The sequence below is a fragment of the Podarcis vaucheri genome (genome assembly GCF_965113315.1).
Source record: "Podarcis vaucheri genome assembly, chromosome: 16".
Classification (NCBI taxonomy): domain Eukaryota; kingdom Metazoa; phylum Chordata; class Lepidosauria; order Squamata; family Lacertidae; genus Podarcis; species Podarcis vaucheri.
The window spans coordinates 42,710,123-42,730,515 of NC_138754.1; the positions used below are offsets into that span (position 1 = coordinate 42,710,123).

The window sequence follows — 20,393 nt, forward strand, 5'->3', positions numbered from 1 at the left end:
ATTTGAGTAAACCCTTTCCAGTTCCCGGCCAATCAGTCGAGAAGCTCTTTGCAATATAAATGTGAGCATATTTTAATATGGTAATTAATTGAGGCGTGCCGCAGAGGGGCATTCATTGCCCCGAGAAAGTGCCCCTTCCCTCGAAAGAGATGCCCATGGGAGCAGCTCAACTATGAGGAATTCTTCTGTAATTTACAGGATGAACTGGGAGGTAATTACTTATGCCTGGCGGGCCAGGAGAATTAGTATTGACGGGGGGGGGGGGTGTCTGCACTGGGATGGCGGTCGATGGAGAGGCTTTTACTGGGCCTGCCGCTGTCAGTTGAAATCCTGCTGGTTTTGTTCAGCTTCATTTTGTTGGAGTGGCTGGAAGCTCCCAAGAGGAGAGAGGGGTCTTGGGCTCAAATCCTGCTTTTCCATGATGGACACCTGTTTGGCCACTGTGAGAACAGGATGCTGGACTAGATGAGCCATTGGCCTGACCAGTGACTCTTACTGTCTTCTTATGTGCGCTGTATGGGGGTTGGGCCCTCTGGCCCACTCACAGATTAGCCTACGATTTGCATACGCTTTCCGTCATGTGCAGATTTGTGATTTCTTTTGCAGATGGAGTGGAGGGCCTCAAAAGAAGTGTACATCCACACATGTAATTTTACGACAGACAGAAGGTGTACAGGTGAAGCTTTTCCTATAATGGCGTTTCCACATGAGGAAAGGCTTAACCTGTAGAATGCCTGCCTGCCACGCAGGTGAAAGGACCATGTCACCCTAAACCGAAGTCTGGGCTGCAACCCTGTGCCCACTTAACTGGGAGCAAGCCCCATTCAACGCGGTGACTTCATTCTCAATGGATGTGCACCTTTATGCTGCAAGCACACAGCAAATTACTCACAAGAAGGTGCCCTGGGGCGCTGGGTGCAGGAGCCGCAGATGTGCTGTCAGGCGGCAGGACCTGCAGACTTGAGTATGTTCATTTAGAAACCACTTGATCAAAAAGTTCCCCGAGTGGTATGCAACAAAAAATTATAGATAAAACATGAGTAAAACCAACAAACCAACTAATGTAAAATATATGTGTGATTTAAAAAAAACAACAACTCACAAAATTGATAAAACTTTAAAAACAAATGTAGGCAGCCTAGTTGTGTGCCTGGACAGGGCTACTGAAGCACGGAGGTTTTCAGCAGGTGTCCAAAACCATCTCTGGAGGGAGCCATCGTGGAGCCGCCTGGGTTTCGGCTGTTTTGTCAGAGGCTGTCACTCACTTTTTGTTATGTGCATCGCCCTCTCCATCACTCTCAGTTTTGGGTGGAGAAGTGGAGGCTGGGAGGCCTAGAGCGCAGGAGGGCCTGTGACTGGGGCAGCGGCAAGGAAGCCCTTTTGCGGGAGGCGCTGGGACGGGGGGGGGGGGCAAGTGAAGAAGCCACAGCAGCCGGTTTGAGCTGTGGCATCTGGAGGCCCCACTGGGCCCAAGGGGACTTTGGGGTGCTCTCCTGTCAGCAAGCGGGGCGCACGGTTCAGGCTCAGTAGGAGAGCGGTTGGGGAAGGGTGGGCAAAGCCTTGGCCGCTGGGAGGACCAGGCCTGAGGATGAGCCTCTGCTTCTGCAGCACCAAGGCCTTGGACCCCATGGGCTGCTTGCTTTGCACCCCGGCACCCTTGGCCATGATTCTCTGAAAAGGGGCGTTAAGTGATGTTTGGCCTCTAATTTCCTGTACTGGTGCGTTGCCATTTGAGACTCGTTGGCTAGTGAGGTGAGATTAAAATTGAGGAGAGGCTAGCCAGGCTACTTCTCCAGGTTGGTGACTCTGAGCGCCGTTCTTCATTCCCTCCCCTTGGTGTGCTTTGCTGTGGGTTCTCTTGAGACTCAGTTGAGCACTGGCAAAGGTGCTTGCCTGAAGCGCACCCAGGTTTGGAGGGTCAGCTGGCCTGACTGCGCTAGCAGCTCTGCTGCCTGGGTGCTTAAGCAAAGTGCCACAAACCCCTCCATCTCTCCAAGGCAGGAGCATTGACTGAGGGGCCCTGAGAGCAGGTGCCTCACCCAGGTCGGTGGAAGAGAGTTGCATCCTTGGGGAGCTGAGGGTGGATCTTTCTGGGAAGGGGATCCTTTCTGGGAGCCGATGGACAAGGCTGCCTTCTGGGAGTGGATGAGGGTGGTTGTGCTCATGGGATTGACGGTACATCCTGTGTCCAGGAGGATGAACCTTCCCAGAGGTGTTGCGTGACCTTAGGCCCTTCCGCTTGCTCCTCTGTCTATATGTACCACTACTAGAATAGAAAACCTCTAAGGGGTTTACAGCAGTGTCCTGCGGCCTGATGTGTGGTTTGTGCCTCTCACCCTGAGGCGTAAAGCGAAAGTACCTGTGTGTCCACCCCACATGCATATGGGGCACGCAGCCCTCCTCCTGAGCTGATCTGTCTCCATTGGCCTTCTTTTCTCTTTCCCACTGCTGCCAAAATTGGTGGGTTCTTTGGGTGAGGAGTTGGATCAGGCCTCTGGGTTGGGTTAGCCTTAAGCCATGACTTCCCCTCCTCGTTCTGCTCAGATCTGCCATGCCTCCTGCCCCCCTGCTTCCCACTCTTCATCTGTCCCCCTTTATTTATCTGCCCCAGGAACGTGGGCTCAGCTGCACATTGACCCCAGCCCCCTTGCTCACTCGCCAGAGCTTTCTTGCCCTGGTCTAGAGTTGGCCAAGGGTCTGTGGCATCGATGCCACCCTCTGGGCTGCTGTAAACGCTCCCTGCTGCCTGCTCTGGGCACTCCTCTCCCCTCCATGTCGTGTGTGTGCTCAGCACCCTGAGGCAAACTCCATGCCCCTGGGTTGCCTGTTTCTAGGGCTCTGCTGCTGTTGAGCCCTCCATGATGGAGAAGCAGCCACCAGAGGACCCCCTTTGCCGAATGCCCCCTCCCCACGGTGGCTGTGCTTGTGGGCAGGCCACAGGACTGCAGTTTCTTGGCAGAGGTGGGCAGGGGGCTGGCTGAGGCTGCCCTCGACCTCCAACTGCTGACCTGGCGTTGACATGGGGAAAGTGACTCAGTGCCTTGGCTTGGGGCTCCTGTTTCCCCCCACTCCTGCCATTTTGGGTGGCTGTGATCTGGCCTTCAGACACCCATCTGGCATGCTGGCGCCTTTGGTGAGGAAGGGTTTTTTGCCGCTTTTCAAAGGGCACCATGGCATCTTTTCTTCTGCCAGTTATGAATGATGGCTGTTTGCCCCCCTCAGGATGGGGATGGTGCTGACAGAGAAGCCGAAGGGCCTCTTGCCAATGTGTCTCTGACCTGAGACATTTGTTTGCCAGCCTGGGTCCCATTGCCCTAGGATTGCACCCAGGGCCCCCTTGCCACTTGGCTTCTGATGAGTCTCAGGGGCCTTGTGGAACTGGGCTGCTCAGGAGCAACACATGGCAGCTCCCAGGAGGCCAAGGAGGAAGGCTGAGCCAGGGATCCACAGCGCTCAGGTGAAGGGGTGCATCCTCGTTTGGGGGGGGTTTGCTGTTTTTGTGCTACCACCCCCCTTTGCTGCTCCAGACATGGTCCTGTCTCACCAGCGAACAGAAAGTTGATCCTATTAGAGCGACTCTTGTGTTTGAGACTTAGAGTTCATAGAATCATAGAGTTGAAAGGGTCACCCATGAGGGTCATCTAGTCCAGCCCCCTGCAATGCAGGAATCTTTTGCCCAACGTGGGGCTTGAAGCCACGATCCTGAGATTGAGAGGCTCGTGCTCTACCACCTGAGCTCTCCCAGCCCTAAAGAGCTGGGCTTCCCTTTTTGGTCACTGTGCTGGTTGATGTATTGTCCATTTTGTCTACGCTCCCTAGGGCTGTCAGCCGGGGGTTTCCTGAAAGAGCCCCCAGCCGACCCCTGCCAAGGCTTGGGCACCTGAAGGGGCTGAGGCCATGGGACCTTGGGTGGGCAGAGCAGCTCCCCAGGCAAGTCGCCCCTTGCAGGACCGGGTCAAGGGGCAGTGAGGCTTCTTGCAGACTCGTGTGCTGTTCTGGGGCAGGCAGCTAAAGCAAAGCAGATGTTCTGCTAGGAGGGGTCTGCGCAGGATCAGCCAAGCTGATGTTTCTTGACCTTTTTAGAACAGTTCAATAAAAACAAAGCAGTTGCCATAGCAACTACCACATTATTTGGTGCTTCAGAGATTTGCGATAAAGGAGGAGAGCTGAGTGAAAGCAGCACATGGTGAAGGCGTTCCTCCCCTTTGTGTTGCAGGCTTGAGAGTCCGTGAAGGCGCTGCGTGGTGCAGGGTCTGGGCGTAAGGAGCCCCTGTGGTGGAGGCAGGCAGGCAGGCAGGGGGCCTTGGTGTTTGTAGTGAGGGGATTGCCTCTCAGCCGCAGGAGGAGGAAGGCGGAGACAGAGTGATTGGCCGAGACCTGCCCTGCAGGACTGATTGTGGTGCCTTTGAGGGTCGGCACCCCACAACCCTTTGCTAGCCTTCCTGGCTGATGCCTCCCAGGCTGCCTCAGGTCTGGCATTGCCTCCCTTTGGACTCCTCGAGTCGTCAGACTTGATTTTGTGCAGAGAGAAGCAGCATGAGCAGAAGCTTTGGCTGCTCCCTTCAGTGCGAGAGCTTGTGAAATGGCCTCTGTACCACATGCCAGAATTGGGCCTGAGCTGCGTGGCCCTGGGAAAGGTGCCTGCACTCTGGGGCAGCAGTGTTTGGGTGCCTGGAGGATCAAGGCAAAGAAGGGGACAACCTGGGGACAGGGGTCCAGACAGGATGTGAATGAAATATTGCTGGCTGCAACTGATCTTAGGACAAGAAGAAATCTTTAATCACTCCTTGCAAGGAGGCAACCAGGAAGAAAGATGTTAATTAGAGTAAAAGATGTTGTGGCTTTTGAAGCCAGACTTCCTTTCTCTGAAGCAGGCCTCCTTTGTTTTTCCTTCACTGGAAACTCCAAAGATTTGCTTTCAGGCGTTCGGCTGCTGGCTTATTCTTAAAAAGGCAGGCAGGGTGGCTCTCTTGAGATGGAAGAATGAGCACCCAAAGGCTTTTCACCAAGCCTTTTGGAGAGGGCCATCTTGCTGACGCTGTTGAGCAGGAATTATGTACTTGGCTGCCCAATTTTTATTTCTGCCACAGTGAAACGGCTGCAGCTGCAGCCTGTCCCTTGCAGGGAAACCCTCTGGAAGGCTGGCAGCAGGAAGCGACAGCCTTTGAGGTGCTTGGTTGTTGGTCCCTGACCAGGATCTCTCACTTGGGGCTTACCCACACTTCCATTTGCACCGCCACGTCCCCTCTGGTGGAATCCGCTGCGGAATTGGAGCAAACGTCAAAGCGCAAGGGCTCTGAGCTGTGAAGAGCACCTGGGGAAAGGGAAGTGAGAAATGGGTGGGAATGTGGGGGTGCGCCAAGCAGGGGGCGGGGCTGTATGCTTTTTGGACCATTAAGTGCTTCAGAGAGATGTTTTGGTTTTTCCTCTGCCCTCTCCTCCTCTTTGTCTGATGGAAACACCACGGTGGTTCAGTGTTTAGTCCAACAGGACTGACATTTTACTTGAGATTCTGAGATACCCACCAAGAGTGACAGTCAAGGGTGGTCCACCCCAAGGCTCTTTGCAAACAGAATGCCATTTCTGTTCTGCATGGAAATGGGTGGCTGGACTGAGCCTAGAGGGAAGGGCCTCCTGCAGCCTCTTCCTAGCATTTGCCAGCCTCAGGCCCACAACAGGGCATGTTCTGGCACATGTGAGGCAAGAGTGCCCCTTCCTCTCCAGGCATAGCAAGGGCTCCTAAGTCGAAGCAGGGAGGAGGCCTCCAGGTGTGTCTGGTCAGGGCACACACAGGCAAAGCAGCCAGCCCAGCTAAAGCACGTGGAAGCTGGAAAAGGAGGAGGAGTTGGCCCCAGGAAAGCGGGGAGCGAAGGCCTGAGCCAACTATAGCACTGCAGTGGCAGGGAGTGCTGCACCCAGAGGAGGAAGGCTCAGCCCAGAGGGTGGCCCCAGTGTCTGCTGCAGGTCCTCTTCTCTGGCGATGCACCTTGACCATATCAGGTGTGGGGCTTGCGTGCATCAGCCGGCAGAGGAGCGCTGGACAAAGCCGGTGCAAGGGGCTGGATTGCACGGTGCTCGCTGTGCAGGCCCTGCATGGGGAAGCAGCTCCTGAGAGCGGTGCCTTTTCTTCCCCCTCCAAGCTCTGCAGCAATCCTGGCTGGCTTGAGACTGTCTTTGTATGGTGCTGGCAATGCCTTGCCTTCTCCATTGCCTGCTAACAAATTGGCCAGCAATTTGTTATGCAAATGATCCACACTCTGCTAGCGCAGTTTTCATGACAAAATTACAGGGTGAATGCTAATGAAGAGCCTGGGCCCTGAATCCGTTCCATTACCTTCTTGTGTGGAGCTTATTCCGCAGGGAGCTGCAGCTTCTAAGCCTCTGCTCTACAATCACTTTGCAGCCAACTATACTTGGCTCCTGCCAGGATTAACCCTGTAATCTGGTCACCTTCTTGCCACCAATTAAGCTGCTGTGGCCACAGCCACCCTGCTTCCCAAAGGGAGGGAAGGCACCGCTCACAGGGGGAGGAGGGGTAGCGGGAGGCCCCTTGGGCAGCTGCAGCAGGCAGGTGCTCCTGGTGGTTGCGGAAGGGGAGTAGAAAGCAGATTCTGGGAGGGGCTGCTGCTCTTTGGGACCCCCCCCGCCACAAGAGAACCCTTTGGATTTCCAGTGTCAAGGCACGGCCCATCATGAAGCACAGCTGGCGACTCTCCATGTCTGGAGGCCCCAGATTAAATCCTGGTGTCTCCTGCAAAAGGCTCTCCTGTCACAAGAACAGTGAAACTTTGGAAACTCTTACCTACGTGAAACTCTCCCATTGTGAGAGGCTTTGGGGCAAAAGGGGATTCCTCCTGGTCCCACTGCCGGCCTGGCCTGGAAGCTGTGGTGGAGAAGGGGTGCTTTCCAGTAGCCCAAAGTGGGCACTCTCTGGGGGGGGGGGCTGCTAGCCCAGATTCTGCGCCTGTCTTTGGTGTTTCCCAGTCGTATGGGAGTCGACGAGCCCTTCTGGGTTGATGCCAGGTGGAGTAGACAATACAGGCTAGATGGCAAAATGGCCTGGCTGGAATAAGGTCCCTTCCACCAGCCCCCCTATGAGAACTGGCAGAGCCCAGCCAGGAAGAGGACCTTGCAGGCCACAGCAGAGAGCTCAGTGAAGACGCTGACCCCGCATGCGGCAGCTGTGCCAAAGGTGAATGCCCGCCAGGGATCCGTAAGAAAGGAATGGGAAATAAAAGTGCCATTGTGCAAATCTATTTAGAATACATACAGTTCTGGTTGCCTCACCTCAGGAAGGATGCTGTGGAGCTGGAACAGGTTCTGGAAAGGGCAGCATGGGGGATCCTGGGGTTGGTGTAGCTCCCCGTGAAGAAAGGTTGCCGCAGTTGGGGAGCCAGATGGGGTGTGGAGACGAGATTCTCTGCGCTCCCTCAAGATGCAGTGATGGTTGCCAGGATGAACGGCCACTGGTGGGGACTCCTGCTGCCGCTTGTGGCCCCATGGTGAGAGGGGGGTGCCCAGGGGCGTGCGTTCCCTCCCCCCACCCCTTCGTTTTGCAGCTTGGCTCCCTTTCTTGTGGGCGGCTGCTGAGGGGCCGCTCTTCCCTCTGCTGCTCCAAACGCCTTTCCTCCCAGTCAGACCCGGAGGCTGGCAAGGAGAAGGAACCGCCAAGGAGGCCCAAGAGGGCGGCCCCCTTGGCAAGGGCTCCTGGGCTTTGTGTGCTTCCAAAAGGCGAGGCACCTTGCAGAGATTCTCTTCTCCCGTCCCCTTTCTGCTGCTGGAGCCAAAGACAGGGGCTGGGGCCTTCCGAACCACCCCCATCTTGCAGAGCTCTGCTCCAGGGAAAGAGGCCTGAGTCACCCCGGCTGCGCCGCCTGTTCCTGGAGGGTTGGGGAGAGCCTTCTTGCTATTCCTGGACAGCCTGATCTTCCTCCTGCGTCCTCACAAGGCATGCGTTGCTGGCAGGAAGCTGAGCTGTGTCCGCCATTGTTCTCCCTGAGCCCAGCCTGTGCTGCCTGCTTGATACCCTTTGCTTCCACTGTGGGTGACTCTGTGTCCTGCCCCCCCTCCCGCCAGCGTCGGGCACAGGGTGGGGTCAAAGCACGCCTGGTGGGTGATCTTTTGTGACACCTCAAGGCTGGAGAGTTGGGGGATTTGCTGCCTTTTAGGGTCTTGGGTGTGCCTGGGAGGATCTTGTCCCAGCCCACCTGCTCTGACATTGGCAGGTGGGGTGTTTGGGGAGCAAGTGGCTGAGCTGGGTCAGCTGATTCCCTTCTCTGTGCTGGGGGCAGTGCCCCAAGATGTCTTCCATGCTGTGTGTGGCAGCGCTTTGAGCAGCCCACAGACTGCACACCAGCTGTCTCTGCCAGGGTCCTCAGCCCTTCTCTTGGGTGCTGAGCTCAGTTTGGGTCCAGCAAAGGGGTCTGGAGCCTGGGCTGGGCGAGCTCCTTGGCACCCTCCGCCCGGCTCCCTTCCTGCCCTCCCCATCTCTCTCTTCTCTCTGCTGCCTCTTCCGCCCGGTGGGCTCCTCGCGAGTCAAAGCCTCTGGCCCTAATCTAATTGCTCTGCTGCTGGATTTGTACTACAGTGGCCTGTTTGGTTCAATAATAACACATTTATGCTAAAGGTTAATGAAATGAATTCTGCTTCCATCCAATTCATTAAAAATGGTTCTACAATCAACGCTTGCTAATGGAAAAGAGATTAAAAATTCATGTCTATAAATTTCCCGTGTCATTTCTGATTTTTATTAATCTCTGCCTCCGTGGACTGGCTCCTGAGAAAGCCTGAATGCCCTAATGGACAGCCACTTTGGGTATTAATTGCAAATCTGTTCCACTTGGGTAACAACAAAGGCGTGTGTGTGTGTGTGTGTGTGTGTGAGAGAGAGAGAGAGAGAGAGAGAGAGAGAGGAGAGAGAGCGCATCCTGCCACATGCCTTGCATCCAGGCTATAGAAGCAGCTTGGGAAATGCCGCAAACTCTGTTCATAGAAATACTATTTCATGTAAAAGATTCCGCCTGCTTTGTGGATGAATGTGCTGAAACCCTTGTGAGAGATACACATTTCACATTTAATAAGTGTGTATCTGATGTTAAGTAAGTGTACAAAGTTTAAGCATGGAAATCAGCACAAGACATGATGGAATGGCCTTCCATGATGGCGTTCCCGCGAGGTGAGGGCCCCGTCTGAACGGTCTGCTTAAGGCAGCACCATGCCCCTTTAAGCCGCCCCGGCCTCCCCCAAGGAATGCTGGGGAGTGTAGTTTGGAGCGTTAGGAGGCGGCTCTTCCCCTGAGGCTCCTGGGCTGCTCCCTGCTGACCTTTGCCTTGTGTTGTTGCAGGCCTACTTCCGACAGGGTGTTGCCCTCCAGTACCTTGGGCGCCATGCCGATGCCCTGGCAGCCTTTGCCTCTGGCTTGGCTCAAGATCCCAAGAGTCTGCAGCTGCTGGTGGGGATGGTGGAAGCCGCCATGAAGTCTCCCATGCGAGGTGAGTGAGGGCCCCTGGGATTCCTGCCCAGCGCTGGCTGCACTGTGTCGTGCGGAAGGTCCCACGGGTTCACGCTTCCTTGCTTCCTTGCTTCCCCTGTGTTTGGCCCCAGCAGAACTTGGGAACTGTGCTTGCCAATGCAAACAAGGACCCAGCGCAGTCGGTAGGGGCCAGCCTCCCCCCCCCCGTGTTGTCAGCTTCATGGATGACAAGTGCAGCCACCTAAGGGGCTCCCTTTTGCATTGAGACATGTGGGGCACTGCCAGGCTACCACGGTTGTTTCCCCACCTCCCCAATAGTCCTTTGGCCCTCCTTCCATATTCTCTTGCACCAGCCACCTCCTTCTTTGTGAGTTGAGTGATGATGCCCTGAAGAGAGGTTGAAATGAAGTCAACCTCTCTTCAGAAGTCCATCTCTCTGATTGGGGAGCCTGTCAGGTGTGTTCCTGCTGTGGATGGAGGGTTTTCACTCTGCCCAGGCCTAGGAGTCCCTTCCAACTCTCCCATGCTATGACTCTACCTGGAATGCTGCTGGGGCTTGAATCTGGGACCTTCTGTAGGCAGAGCAGATGTTCTACCTCAGAATCACGGCCTTTTCCTAAAAATCAGAGGTGGGGAACATCCAGGCCACAGCCCAATCTTGGTCCGCTGGGTGAGGGAAGGTCTAACTAAGTTGGCTTGCAAATCCATTTCTTCCAAACCATGGTATTTCCCCCCCAAATATTCCCCCAAATATTTCCATTCTTCAAGACTTTCCCCCTCATTTTGTTCTTTAATTCTCACAGTTAGTATAGCCATCTCAGCATATTCCAAAATCTTCACGAGCAATTCTTCTTTGGTTGGGAGTTCTTCTTTCCATTTTTGTATGTAGACTATTCCTGCCACCGTTGTAGGATACGCAAACAAATTAATTCCTTTGGCAGCTCTGGACCAGTTATACCTAACAGAAAGGCCTCAGGATTCTTGGGAATCAGGTGTGAACCTGAGACTCCTCTGTCTTCCCTCAGCTGCAGCTGTCCTGGGTGGGTGTGTTTGCTTCTCCAAGGCGGAGGAAGGATAGTACATGAAGCCTGTCTCCCTTCCTCTTGCAGAGTCCCTGGAGCCAACCTACCAGCAGCTGCAGAAGATGAAGCTGGACAAGAGCCCTTTTGTGGTGGTCTCTGTGGTTGGCCAGGAGCTGCTGACAGCCGGCCACCACGGGGCCTCGGTGGTGGTCCTGGAAGCGGCCTTGAAGATTGGGACATGCAGCCTGAAACTGAGGGGCTCTGTCTTCTCAGCCCTGAGCAGCGCCTACTGGTCCCTGGGCAACACCGAGAAGAGTGCGGGCTACATGCAGCAGGACTTGGACGTGGCCAAGACTTTAGGTAGCCGTTTGGACCACCCGTCCCAACTTAGAGGGCAAGCGGGAGGAGGAGGAGGAGGAGGATGGCATGTTCAGCAGCATAGAAGCAGGTGGTGACGACCGGGTCTCTCTTGGGGTGTCAGCAGGCCCTCAGAGGGCTGCAGGGGGTCTTTGCTCCATAGCCTCCCACACCGCAAGGAGGCTGGATCCATGCTCATCCTTGTGTGGAAAGGGTGGCTCATTTTCTGGAGCAGCCAAGGACCCTGCCTCTCCCTCGGAATCTGTAGTCTCTAGAGAGCGGGGTGAGGAACAGCTGCCCCCCTCCTCAAGCGGCGAGGCATCCTCTTTGTGCCTCTACACCCTACACAGCAGTTAGCTTTGAAGGTCTAGTGGCCAGGCAGGGAGCATTGAAGGGATGCCGCTCGTCTCCAGGCAGATCACCTCTCTTGTGGCATTTGGGCTGGGAGAAAGCGAAAGACACCTGGTTGGTGGGGTGTGTGTTTGCTGTGAGAAGAGATGAGCATGGGTATTAGATGTGAATTTGCATGCATTTGCATAAATGTCTCTCTCTTGTGTTTCTGCTTGCTTGCCATCCAGGTGACCAGATGGGTGAATGCCGAGCTCACGGCAATTTGGGCTCTGCATTCTTCTCCAAAGGAAATTACCGGGAGGCCTTGACAAACCACAGACATCAGCTGATGCTCGCCATGAAACTCAAGGACAGAGAGGTAGGTGGGGCTGGGGGGAGCAGTTTGTGCTGGCTGGGCTGGGGGTGTCCAGCACTTCCAGGGAGGCAGCTCTTCTGGGCTCAGCTGTCTCTGCCGCTTCTTTCTGCCAGCTTAGAGGCGGCTGACATGGTAGAGCCCGGGGGTGTCGCCCTGGAATACACCCTATGAGCCATGCCAACAGAGCAGATTCTGAAGGGGCCCAGTGGGCACGTCTGGCCTTTGGTTCTGGGGTGGGGTGGGGACTCGGAATTGTGTTTCTAAGAGCCAGCCACAAATCCCTCGCTCGCAGAATGGCTTTGGGACATGGGAGAACAGCTGCCTTTGGGTGCTGGGAAAGTGGAGACCAGGCGCAGGCCAGCAGTGGAAAGTCTGACTGCTTGTGTCTGTACAAGAGGAGGCCGGCCGGCCGGCACCGTGACTGAGCAAGCCAGGATCAACACGGGGAGCTGCCTTTGGCAAACGGCACAGCTTCGCCCCACTGCCTGTGGGGGGGGGGCGGGGCGGGGGAGATGGGTGTTTTGTGCATCTCCAGCTTGCTTGGGCTTGGTGCAAGCCGGTGGATCTGGATTCTGCTTGAACACAATATTTTTTCCATTTATGGCCCATCTGGGCACATAATTAGCAGCTATTGACAACAAACGGCTACTTGGATTGTGAGAACCCCGAGCCTCTTGGATTTCCTGTGGAGGTAACCACAGGAAATTGCTTTGGCACTTTCTGATGACATCACCCTGACCACAGGGCTTCCTCTGAATGCACAGCTGTTTTTCTTGGCCCCCTCTGCAGACTTCTCTGTAACACGCAGACTCTTATAATGTTGCAACGGTGCTGATGTGAATTCCACCAGAAGGGCTTGTTCTGGGCTGGCCTGGAATGAGGTAATGGTCACCCGGAATAGGAAGAAGCACAGCTTGAACGCTGGCCAAGCTCCTCCTGGAAGAGCCTTTTGCTGGGCAGCCTCTGCCGTACGGAAGAGGTTTCCGGAGGGCTCTGGGTCCCACCAGCAGCGGGCAAGCTGGTTTGGAGGCCACCCTCACCCACAGAATGAGCAAAGGGAGCAGGAAGGGAATGGCTCTGTGCCAGCTTCCTTTGGGATCAGAGAGGCTCTGAGTCCAGAGTTCCTGGAAATCGGTGAGGCAAGCCCTGTGAGAGGAGCGGGCGATGGCATGGCCCCCTCTGCCCCTCAGCACTGTTGCTTCCATCAGGGGGTGGAGTAGGACTGGCCTGTGGCAGGCGTGGCTCTTAATGATGCCCCCTCCCATGATCTGGGAAGTGTTCTTTGGCTGCTACAGGAGTCCAGAGGTGGCGGAAACAAAGCGTTCAGATCGCTGGAACCTTTGCCTCACAATGGCTGCGGAGACCACAGAAATGCTGCAACATAATCAGCTCTCCCAGCTGTCAGGCCTTTCTAAGGTTACCAGATTTTTTCCAATGAATCTGGGGACACTTTTCAACTTCAATAGGAATGATTTTGTCAGGGGACTGATTTGTAAATCTGGGGACTGTCCCTGGGAAACGGGGACGTCTGGTAACCTTACTTTGGATGCCTCCGATTACAGGATGCCCTGCTTTTAATAATAGCAAAGAGAGTGAGATGGAATCGGAGCCCGGCTCTGTGGCGATACGGGATTACTTGGTAGCGGGTGGCAGAGGAGGGGCCCTGGCTGCTGCAGGCGGCTCCAGGATGGCGCTTCCAGGCCAGTCTGGATGGAGCAGGACTGGGCCCTTGAGGGGAAGACGATGGCTGCCTCTGGGGCAAAGGGCTGTGAGAGCCAGGTGCTCACCTGCCAGAGGACATTGACTGTCTCACCCTCTTTGGCAGTCTCGATGGCGTCTTTGTCCGAGGGACAAGGACATTTCTCAGTGCCTGCGATGCCTTTGGATGGAGCTTTGGAATATGAAGGCAGGGGCATCCTGCAGCAGCTTGGAGTGGGTGGCAGCGGTGGCCCCCTCACCCTCTTCCCCCAGCCCCCTTCCTTGCTGGGCCCCACACGGATTGTGTGGCCATGGTGCTGGGGGGAGGGAGGCAGGGACTGATGTTGCCATGCTTGCCTTGTGCTGGAAGAGAAGCCCCCTGAATTTTGAAGGGAAGAAGGGCTTTGTTTGTTTCGGCTCAGCTGTCTCCCCGCAAATCCTGCTCTCTCCCCTCCATTGTCTGGCCATCGTGTTGCACATTAATCATGGGGGAAGGCTGGGAAGCCTGACGAACGGCCCCAGAGTTTGGCAGCCGCCTAAGTGCTCTGCTGCTGTGGTTGAGCAGCCTGCCCTTCTCTTGCTCCTTGGGAGGAGGCCTGAGCCTCCTGGCTAGTGATGATCCGGGGCCTTTTCTCTCTGGATCCCTCTGCTTTGCTACTCGGCCTCCCGCTGCTCGTTTCCTTTCCCTTGAAAGATATGGCATTCCTCTGAGTCACCTCTCTGATGCTTGCCAAGGCAGCTGTTTCAGGGGGGTGCTGGCACCAGTGGGCGAGGTTGCCACCTACCACCTCTGCACAATTGGGGTGTGTTTGGGGGGGTGAGCCTTGGCGGTGAGTGTGTCTCTTCCCAGTTGGCATGGGCCTTTACTGGGGGCAGAAAAGAACCAGCTGTGTGTGGCTGTCCCAGCCAGCTTCCTCTGGGGGTGCCAAACACTTCTGAGACCTCAAATGCTCAGAACTTTTAAGAGGGAGCTTCTCGCTCCCGTGACACTTTGCTGTAAATAAAATACAGAGAGAAGGATGGAATGACCCAAGGACCCAGGCTGCCACCCCCATCTCCCTTCAGCATTGGCTGAAAATTCAAAAGGAGAGAAACGCCTGGGAAATTCTCTTGGCCTCTTGGTGCCCACAGAAATTTCCTTGTGTGAGGTCTGAATGGCTTCCCCTTTATAGCACCACAGCTGAGGAAGGAGGCCTCTGGGGCTCTTCTGCACACCCCCTGTGAGAAGACAGAACAGGGCGCTGGGGAAGTGATGGCCTCCCCAGGCTAGCCTGCAGGTGCCAGAGGCCGGCCAGCCTGCCGCCTTGTGGTCAACCCTGTGGGGAGCGGATTTGGCGCCTGCCGCACTCCAGCCCAATGACAAGGGTCCGTGCCTAGAGAAACCCCTTGAGCCTTGGCTGGGCGGCTGAGGGGGGGGGGGCGAGGGGATCAAAGCTGCCAGTCATGGGGAGCAGATCCCCTTGAAGGAGCCGTTAATCTGGCGGTTCCTCTCGACTGACTCAGCGTGGGGGTGAGCACCATCTTTGCTTCAGGCAGCCAGGTGTGATGGCCCAGCTCTTTGCCCTGGTGGCCTAGGCCTTGCAGAGGGAGGGTCTCACCATTGCCTTTGCCCCCTTGGCTTCCCCAGTTGGGTTTCTGCCTGGGCTGCCAGGAGGAAGAACTCTGGGTTCCCTTTGCACTGCGTGGAGCTACGGAGGAAGGAACGAGTGGCGAGAGAGCTGTGCTCAGCCCCCCAAAGGGAGCAATCAGAAGCGCATCCATCATGTGCTAATCTCTGCAACTTACTCCCCTGCTGGCTGGGGGGGCGGGGCTCTCTCCTTGCATCTTCATTATTTCACTCTCCGTTTGTGGTGACAGGTTGAAGACGGCCAGCAAGTTGGTGAGCCAGACCAGGAAATGAAATCTCAGGGCAGGGGGGCGTTAGGCATTTCGGCAAAATTCAGTGTGTGTGTGTGTGGGGGGGGGCACTCCAAGGAAGCATGTGCTCTTGAGACCTTTTTTTGCAGGGCATGAGGTGCTCATCCGCATGGCAGTTGAATCGCTGAACTGTGAGCCTCCAGTTCCCATTCACAGCCCCAGGTGTTGCCATTTTGGCTCCTTCCTGGCTGTGTCTGCTTAGCCGCCCCCTCTCCCCATTCTGTCCCCCCCCCCCAAAAAAACCCCCAGGCTGTCTGAGCAGGGCCAGATCTGGCAAGGCTAAAAGCTGCTCCCTGGGCTCTCCCCTCCCCGCTCCACTCACATCTGATTTGGGGGTGGGCTGAGGGTCGTTGCAGTGGACAGAGCTGGCTTCCCCTTCCTGCTCCTCAAGGAAACAGCTTGCTTTGAATGATTAATTTGCAGGAAGCAGGGTTTTATTTATTTATTTTTAAAGAAACCCATTCACAGTCAGTTGCATGGCCAAGGGGGTGTGGAGGCAGGGGTGTGTGTGTGATTCAGGACACTGCACAACAGCGCTGCACAGCATCCCCCCTCCCACCCCTCAGGATTGGAGCAGATGTGAAGTGGGTTCCTCCCCCTCCTTCTGGATTTCCCCCCTGTGTGCGGGCTGACATGATAAAGGGAGTGGGATGAGGTTGATGCTGGAGGGAGGCCACTGATTAAGCAGAGACACCAGCCTCTCCAAGGGCACACCTGAAGCCACCTGGGTGTGGACAGGCCCCTTTGCCCCACCAGCCCCTTCCTGCCTTCACTCCCTTTTCTCTTCCGAGGGGTGGAGGGAAATGGAGGCTGGCGCGGCCTCCGGGTGGGAGGGCTTCTGGGGGCACCTTTTCTTCCCAGAGGAGCTAGTGCCAAGAGACAGAGCCCAGCAGAGGGTTTGCCCGGTAAGAGCCATGCTTTGTCTGAGGGCACATGGAGTCAGTTGCAGGCCCATGCGCTGCAGGGGGTGCCAGAGGCTCCCTGCCCTCTGCTCCTGGCCTTCAGTCTCCAGCACCCAGGACTGCCCCGGGTTGCAAACCACTGGGTTGGTCTTGCTGCAGGGTGAAAAATCTGATCCTTCTGCCCAGCTGGCTAAGGCGGCCTCTTCTGGGCTTGGCAGGGACTCTGAAATGCAGGAAATTAAGAAAATGCCTGTCTATGATAGCTGATCTCTGCTTTTAAATGTTTGCATGGTTTTTATTGTATTTAGGCAGGTTTGTTATAAGCCGCTATCAGTATATATTTTTATGAATAGTGGTATACAAATGTTTTATAAATGGAATAAATAAACATTCCCCTGGTGAGAAGAAGTCCACCTGCTCCCCCCAGGGCTCCGTGAGATGCCCCCTGCCACTGTTGGCTGTCCCAGGGACTTTCCCCCAGGGGGTAGCCTGGATGGCTGGGCCTTGACTCCTTTTGGCACACGGGGCTCTGTGCCATGGGGGGAGGCACAGGGGCAGGCGCAGCCATGCCGCTGACAGCGACAGCCTTGGCTGGCCAGGAGGGTTCAGTTCTGAGTCACCTTTGACACCTCGGGAGCTGCCTCCGCCAGCGCCTTCTGTCAGAAAACAAAGCAACTGGAGAGCCCATGAAGTTGCTGACTCGCTTGCAAGTCCTTGGGGGGGGGCATGTCTGCAGGGCTGTGCGTGGTCTTTCCTCAGGCGTGGGTTGCCACTGGCTCTCCTCGCACAAAGTCTCTCATTTTGCATGTCCCGCCAGTTGCAGAAGCAGAGCTGGGCTAGTTTGTCCTTCGCACAGGAACGCTACGTGGTGCCTCTTTGCCCAAGGGCAGCCAAGCAGGGGGCTTTGTTAGCCATGGTAACAGAAAGAAACGGAGGCCTGCTGTGGCTTTGTGCATGTGTGCCAGGGGAGTAGCACAGCGCCCCAGTTGCTGCCCTCTCCATGGGCTTGTGAAGAGCTTCCCGCAGCATGCCTTGTCTCCAGCCCACTCTGCCCTGTGCTGGCCCTGTGTCTGGGCTTGCGGGGGCTGTTTGGAGGGCAGGGAGCCCTGGTGGTTCTGTGGGGCTCACCCCTTTCTTCTCCCTCTGCCTCTTCCCTGCAGGCAGCCTCCTCGGCCCTCAGCAGCCTGGGCCACGTCTACACGGCCATTGGGGACTACCCCAACGCCTTGGCCAGCCATAAGCAGTGCGTGCTCCTGGCCAAGCAAGGGAAGGACGATCTCTCTGAGGCCCGGGAGCTGGGCAACATGGGGGCCGTCTACATCGCCATGGGCGACTTTGAGAACGCTGTGCAGTGCCACGAGCAGCACCTGGCCATCGCCAAGGCCCTGGGCTGCCGGCGGGAGGAAGCCCGTGCCTACAGCAACCTGGGCAGCGCTTACCACTACCGCCGAAACTTTGACAAGGCCATGTCTTACCACAACCACGTTTTGGAGCTGGCCCAGGAGCTGGAGGAGAAGTCCATCGAGATGCGTGCCTACGCCGGCCTGGGCCACGCTGCCCGCTGCATGCAGGACCTGGAGCGGGCCAAGCAGTACCACGGGGAGCAGCTCAGCATCGCCGAGAGCCTGCAGGATCGAGCCGCCCAGGGGCGCGCCTCCTCCAACCTGGGTGAGCTGCTTCTGACTTTCTGCCTGACCCCAGCCCAGTGAGGAGGAGGGGGCCCTGTGGGGCAGAGGCGGTGGCAGGAGGGTGCAATGCTCCCTCAGAAAAGAAGGAGGCGGGCAATGTGGGGCTGTCCAGGAGGCTCCACGGGGGGCCGGGGGGCTTATTGAGCTTGGTCTGTGATGTGGGGGCTCCATTTGACAGGCACTTCAAGGACTGATGCAGATTTGCATGAAATTGGCATGTGCTTATTTGAATTAGAACGGAGGTGGCCCCTCGTCCTCACATCTGTAGAAGACCAGGAACAAGAGAGATAGGAGGGGGACCCTCTGCTGCTCCTTCCCTTCTCCAGACAACAGCACCAGCCGTGGGTTGGGCGTGGGGCAGGAGCAGAGGAGTGTCTCTGGGCAGCCATGGAACACATCAGACCTTTTCAGCCCCAGCCCCCTCTGCTGCTCCGCACCAGGTTCTGGATGTGTGCAGAATTTTCCAGATTGCTGGCAGAGGAGCACCTAGTTTGGGATGTTTCTAAGGAGGGTTTCGGGTTCCCTGGAATTTAATAACAGACCTAGAATCATGGGATCATAGAGTTGGAAGGGGACCCTGGCTATCATCTAGTCCACCCCCTGCAAGGCAGGACTCTCGCCTAAAGCATCCCCGACAGATGGCCATCCAACCTCTGCTTAGAAACCTCCAGGAAGGATGGCCCAGCGCCTCTCATGGTTGTGCTTCCCTGCTGCTCAGGGAGGCTCCCAGCCTGTGAGCCCACCTGCACTCTTTTCTCTTTGTTTGGAAAATATATTTATTATTTTACATTGATTAGATCAAATGGCTTACAATTTACATCAAAATTTATTTATTTACCTTGGTGACTTTCCATCCTTTATTCTGTGATGGTCTAATTCTCTCTCTGGTTCCCTCCTGCCTGTCTATTTACCGAAATCCTATATTACAATCTTTTCTGTTTTCTTTCCATTGCTCGTAAGTCAAAACCTGCTTGAAATTTTATGTGGCTGTATTGTCTTCTTCTATAGACTGAGCACTCCAGTAGCTAGAGTAGCTTGAGCTTCCTCCTTGGTTGGGATTTCTGGGGTTTTCCATTTGGTGCCCAGAGTCCTCTAGCTGCTGTGCTGGCCTACAGAAACAACTTTGCCAGCCTGTTGTGCTCCTTCCTGGCAGGGATCATCCATCAGATGAAGGGCGACTACGAGGCGGCCTTGAAGCTCCACAAGGTCCACCTTTCCATTGCGCAGGAGCTGAACGACTACGCGGCGCAGGGCCGGGCCTACGGGAATATGGGCAACGCCTACAACGCCTTGGGCCTCTTTGACCAGGCGGTCAAGTACCACCGGCAGGAGCTGCAGATCTCCATGGAGGTGAACGACCGAGCCTCCCAGGCCTCCACCCACGGCAACCTGGCGGTGGCCTACCAAGCCCTGGGTGCCCACGACCGGGCCCTGCAGCACTACCAGAACCACCTCAACATCGCCCGGGAGCTGCGGGACATCCAGAGCGAAGCCCGGGCCCTGGGCAACCTGGGGAACTTCCACTGCTCCCGGGGGGAGTTTGCCCAGGCAGCCCCCTACTATGAGCAGTACCTGCAGCTGTCCCCGGAGCTGCAGGACATGGAGGGGGAGGGCAAGGTGTGCCACAACCTGGGCTATGCCCATTACTGCCTGGGCAACTATGAGGAGGCCGTCAAGTACTACGAGCAAGACCTGGCCCTCGCCAAGGACCTGCATGACAAGCTGAGCCAGGCCAAAGCCTACTGCAACCTGGGCCTGGCCTTCAAGGCACTGGCCTGCTTTGGCAAGGCTGAGGAGTGCCAGAAGTACCTCCTGTCCCTGGCCCAGTCGCTCAGCAATGCCCAGGCCAAGTTCCGGGCGCTGGGCAACCTGGGCGACCTCTCCATCTGCAAGAAGGACGTGGCTGGTGCCATCAAGTTCTACGAGCAGCAGCTGAGCCTGGCGCACCAGGCCACGGACCGGAGGCTGGAGGCCAGCGCCTATGCAGCCCTGGGCGCGGCCTACCGCCTGCTGCAGAAGCACGACAAGGCCCTGGGCTACCACACGCAGGAACTGGAGGTGTACCAGGAGCTGGGCGAGGCCCTGGGCGAGTGCCGCGCACACGGGCACCTGGCCGCTGTCTACATGGCCCTGGGCAAGTTCACCATGGCCTTCAAGTGCTACGAGGAGCAGCTGGAGCTGGGGCAGAAGCTGAAGGACCCCGGTATTGAGGCCCAGGTCTACGGCAACATGGGCATCACCAAGATGAACATGGGCGCCATGGAGGAGGCCATCGGCTACTTTGAGCAGCAGCTGGCCACCCTGCAGCAACTGAGTGGCCCGGAGGCCGTGCTGGACCGGGGAAGGGCCTTCGGGAGCCTGGGCGACTGCTACGAGGCCCTGGGCGACTTCGAGGAGGCCGTCAAGTACTATGAGCAGTACCTGTCCGTGGCACAGAGCCTGAACCGCGTGCAGGACCAGGTCAAGGCCTACCGGGGCCTGGGCAATGGGCACAGGTAAGGCGGAGGCAGCGGGGAGGGGAGTCCCAAGGGATGCATGAGCTGCTCCCCAGGGGAGGGGGAAAGGCTCTGGGCGGTGATGTGGCCTTTCCAGAGGGGGACCCGGAAAGGGATGGAGTGGAGGGCCCAGTAG

The 20,393-nt window shown here is 56.5% G+C and overlaps 1 protein-coding gene across 1 annotated transcript in view; it reads left to right on the forward strand.

Annotated features, from left to right (window-relative positions):
• Positions 1–20,393, forward strand: part of TTC28 (tetratricopeptide repeat domain 28) — a gene marked incomplete at its 5' end in the record, with an annotated part of 127,668 nt that overhangs the window by 87,052 nt on the left and 20,223 nt on the right. The window contains 5 exon segments of the mRNA XM_082203750.1: positions 9,344–9,491; positions 10,582–10,854; positions 11,430–11,560; positions 17,235–17,742; positions 18,916–20,257. Of these exon segments, the coding sequence (XP_082059876.1) occupies positions 9,344–9,491; positions 10,582–10,854; positions 11,430–11,560; positions 17,235–17,742; positions 18,916–20,257 (2,402 nt within the window).